The sequence below is a fragment of the Corylus avellana genome, chromosome ca1 (genome assembly GCF_901000735.1).
Source record: "Corylus avellana chromosome ca1, CavTom2PMs-1.0".
NCBI lineage: Eukaryota > Viridiplantae > Streptophyta > Magnoliopsida > Fagales > Betulaceae > Corylus > Corylus avellana.
The window spans coordinates 15304709-15308669 of NC_081541.1; the positions used below are offsets into that span (position 1 = coordinate 15304709).

The window sequence follows — 3961 nt, forward strand, 5'->3', positions numbered from 1 at the left end:
CTTGACTTGTTAGGTTGGGTACGTATTTGACGCCAAATGATAAGCGAACCCGTTAATATATTTTATTTCTTATGCAATATACAATTTTTGTAAACTCTTTTAAGAGGTGGTACACTTTGTGTTTATGATATCGTTTTGGGTATTTTATTTCATATATATGGTACAATTTTTGTTAACTCTTTAAGAAGTGGTACACTTTGTGCTTATGATATCATCATTTTGGATTTAGATTTCTTATGAGATATGAGATTATATATATGGATTATTAGATATGTATTATGAGATATGTATAAGATTGATGAATGGAGAAAATATTTATGGATTAATCCAATATTTATGGAGAAAATACGCAATACAATATTGTATTGCGTATTGTATATCAGGAGAAAATAAAAAATATATATGAATTGCTTTAATAAAACATTTTCTCCATATGTTAATTATTAGATGTGCTTCGTGGTGTGGAAACGCTCCCATATAAAAATAGGAGCGCTTGCCCACCTGAGCGCCCCAATTTAGAATGGGGGCGCTTGCCTAAAAAAAGGGAGCACTTGCCTAGGAAGCGCTCCATTTTAAAAAAGTAAGCTGTAATTTAAAGTAATTGTATCATATGACACATAATTTATATATGCATGTGTCAAACGAAAATTACATGACATTAATTGATTGGTCTAATATGATATGTGAATTAATTGAATGGTTAATTTACGGAAGAACTTGGTTTAAGGGTGTATTTGGCATTGCAATTTCATAGACAAAAAAATGTGATTTTAAATCAAATCGTAAAAAATAGATTGTTTCGCATTATGTTTTTAAAAAATTGCGATTTGAAAAAGCAAAAAATCTGCGATTCAAATAGCAGGTAATAAGATTTTTTCTTTTTTTAAAAAAAACTTACAATTTTAAAGGTTAAACTACGATTTTAAAGATTAAATTGAGAATTTTTCCAAATGCTTTACTAGCGTTTTTAAAAATCACACACAATTTTAAAATCACACTGTTTGAAATCGCAAATCCAAATACATCTAATTGTCAAAGTTGAAAACCTAAAAATGAAGTTGAAATGAGATGAAAAACTAATTACGTCCTTTTTTTTTTTTTTTTTTTCCCCTTAAGAATTTATTGAGGTAAAATCCATAGTACCCTTTTATGCCTAGAAGCCTGCCATCCCCTTCCATCTTTTTCCAGCAAAGTACGCTTTGAAGCTTGAGTAATTCCGTGACAACCCTAACAAGAAAACAAGACGCCATTATGATTATGAGATCCGGTAGAATTTGGAGGCAAGAAATTTGAAAAAACTCACGAAACCCATTTGCATGCAGTGCGTAGCCATAAATGCTCCTTGGCTGTCATCTTCTCTGTGCTGCTGTAAGGGGGTGTTTACTGGCAGTGCAGAATTACAGGGGATATTGTGGCAAAATGAAGGAAGGTTGAAGATGATAATGGAGAAAAAACAGAGTGCAGTAATATTAAAGATAAGCTGCTTCGAGAGAGCTACTCTCCATAGACTCAGGTAATACAATATTCCCCCAAATCTCCCCTTCTACCCCTCTAGTCTAGCCCTTATATCCAGCATTCTGTTAGAAAGGATTCTAACAGAATTTCATCTATTCACACAAGCTGACAAATGACAGCATGAGGGGATATTACAAACACAGCAGCGTGAATACAAACATAAATTCAAGGTAAAATGACAAGGTAAATAAAATAAAGCATTTAAATGATAAGGGATGCCAGCTGTGCAGAGCAATCTTCTAGAGTCTTCCCCTTCCTCTTCACACGTGTCCTGCCACTGAGTGACTCACCACCATGACCCAGCTCCACCAACAGCACCCATAAGAGCTGCAGGAATAGAAAAATGATACACTGCAAATGCATCCCCTTTTAAAAAAAGAGGCGCTAGACAAGCGCCCCAATTTCTAGGGACCACCCACATTCTAAATTGGGGCGCTTCTTAAGCAAGAGCCCCCTTTTTTTTAAAAAAAGGAAACGCTCCTTTTTAAAAGGGGGACACTTGCCTAAGAATTGGGGCGTTTCTTAAGTAAGCGCCCCCTTTTTTTAAAAGAAGGAAGCGCCCCAATTTAATATGAGGGCGCTTCTTAGGCAAGCGCCCCCTTTTAAAAAAATGGGATGCTTGCCTAAAAAGGTGGCCGCTTGCCTAGGAAGCGTCCCCCTTTTTTTAAAAAGTGACGTTTTTCAACACCAAACGTCCCATTTTTTAGGCACTTTTTAGTAAAAAAAATGTCTCCAACTTAAATTCTAATCCCCATAAAAATTGATGTGTCTTAAGTGCCCCTAATCAAGTGTTTCGAAATCAATATACGTTTTTTTGGCAAAAAAAAAGCCATAAATAACCATGTCACTAAACCTTGTTTTTTTTTTTTTTTTTTTGTGGTGATATATACCCCTCTTTTGGCAAAAAATTGTTTTGAGCTTATATATAAAATTTTGTTTATTGATAGTATATTTGTAATTTAAATAATTGTATCATATGACACGAAATTTATATATGCATGTGTCAAACGAGAATTACGTGACATTAATTGATTGATCTAATATGATATGTGAATTAATTGAATGGATAGTTTACAGAAGAACTTGGTTTAAGGGTGTGTCTGGCATTACAATTTCATAGACAAAAAAGTGCGATTTTAAATCAAATCGCAAAAAATAGATTGTTTGGCATTACGTTTTTAAACAATTGGGATTTGAAAAATCAAAAAATCTGCGATTCAAATAGCAGGTACTAAGATTTTTTTTTTAAAAAAAAAAAAACTTACAATTTTAAAGGTTAAACTGGGATTTTAAAGGTCAAACTTAAAATTTTTCCAAATGCTTTACTTGAGTTTTTAAAACTCACACATTTTAAAATCGCACTTATTGAAATCGCAAACCCAAATACATCGAATTGTCGAAGTTGAAAACCTAAAAATGAAGTTGAAATGAGATGAAAAATTAATTAAGTCCATTTTTTTTTTCTTAAGAATTTATTGAGGTAAAATCCATAATACCCTTTTATACATAGAAGCCTGCCATCCCCTTCCATCTTTTTCCAGCAAAGTATGCTTTGAAGCTTGACTAATTCCCTGACAACCCTAACAAGAAAACAAGACGCCGATGATGAGATCCGGTAGAATTTGGAGGCAAGAAATTTGAAAAAACTCACGAAACCCATTTGCATGGAGTGCGTAGCCATAAATGCTCCTTGGCTGTCATCTTCTCTGTGCTGCAGGAATAGAAAAATGATACACTGCAACTGCATTGCCCAAAAGGCCTTTTGATTTTTCTGGCCGGTGCTGCCATGTTAAGGGAGCCGTGTGCATTAAATTGCCAACATGTCGTTTGAAAGCCAAGCTGTCGTTAGGTGATGATAAGTTGGCAGCTGGGAAAATTCAAAAATGTTTACCCACAAGTTTAGGGCAGAGAGAGATCTTCTGCAATTTCTTTCAGAGGATAGGTTTTAAAATTTGGTGAATCCAGAACATTTCTCGCATCAAATGGCTTGAAAAATACTATCTATTAAAAAAAGTAACATGTTACTAATGAGAATTTAAAACATCTTTGGGATTGTGTTTAAAAAATAGAGCTTTTAAAGTCAGAAACCGCTTTTAGCAAAAGCTTTCTCATTTTTAAACATTTGCTAAAAGTGTGTTTTAACTATTTTTACAGTAAAAAAGTCGGAAGAAGTACTTTTGAATTTTTTTACGAAACATGCGAGCTTTTATTTGGCACAACTTTTTTGTTATAAAAGTATATTTTAAACTCTAAAACGCAATCTCAAACATGCTCTTAAACTTTATATTATAGAAAAATAGCAACTCCTTTTAATAAGTAGCATTTTTCAAGCATTCCATAGTAGATTTACATCGCCGTAATCTATATTTCACATTGAATGCTTAACAACAACTTTACTAAATTAGCAACTCCTTTTAATAAGTAGCATTTTTCAAGCATTCCATAG

At 33.3% G+C, this 3961-nt stretch overlaps 1 protein-coding gene across 1 annotated transcript in view; it reads left to right on the forward strand.

Annotated features, from left to right (window-relative positions):
* Positions 1-40, forward strand: part of LOC132190603 (uncharacterized) — a 2183-nt gene extending 2143 nt beyond the window's left edge. Inside the window, exon 4 of the mRNA XM_059605672.1 lies at positions 14-40. Within this exon, the coding sequence (XP_059461655.1) occupies positions 14-40 (27 nt within the window). The remainder of the gene's footprint in view (positions 1-13) is intronic.
* Positions 41-3961: the final 3921 nt, after the last annotated feature.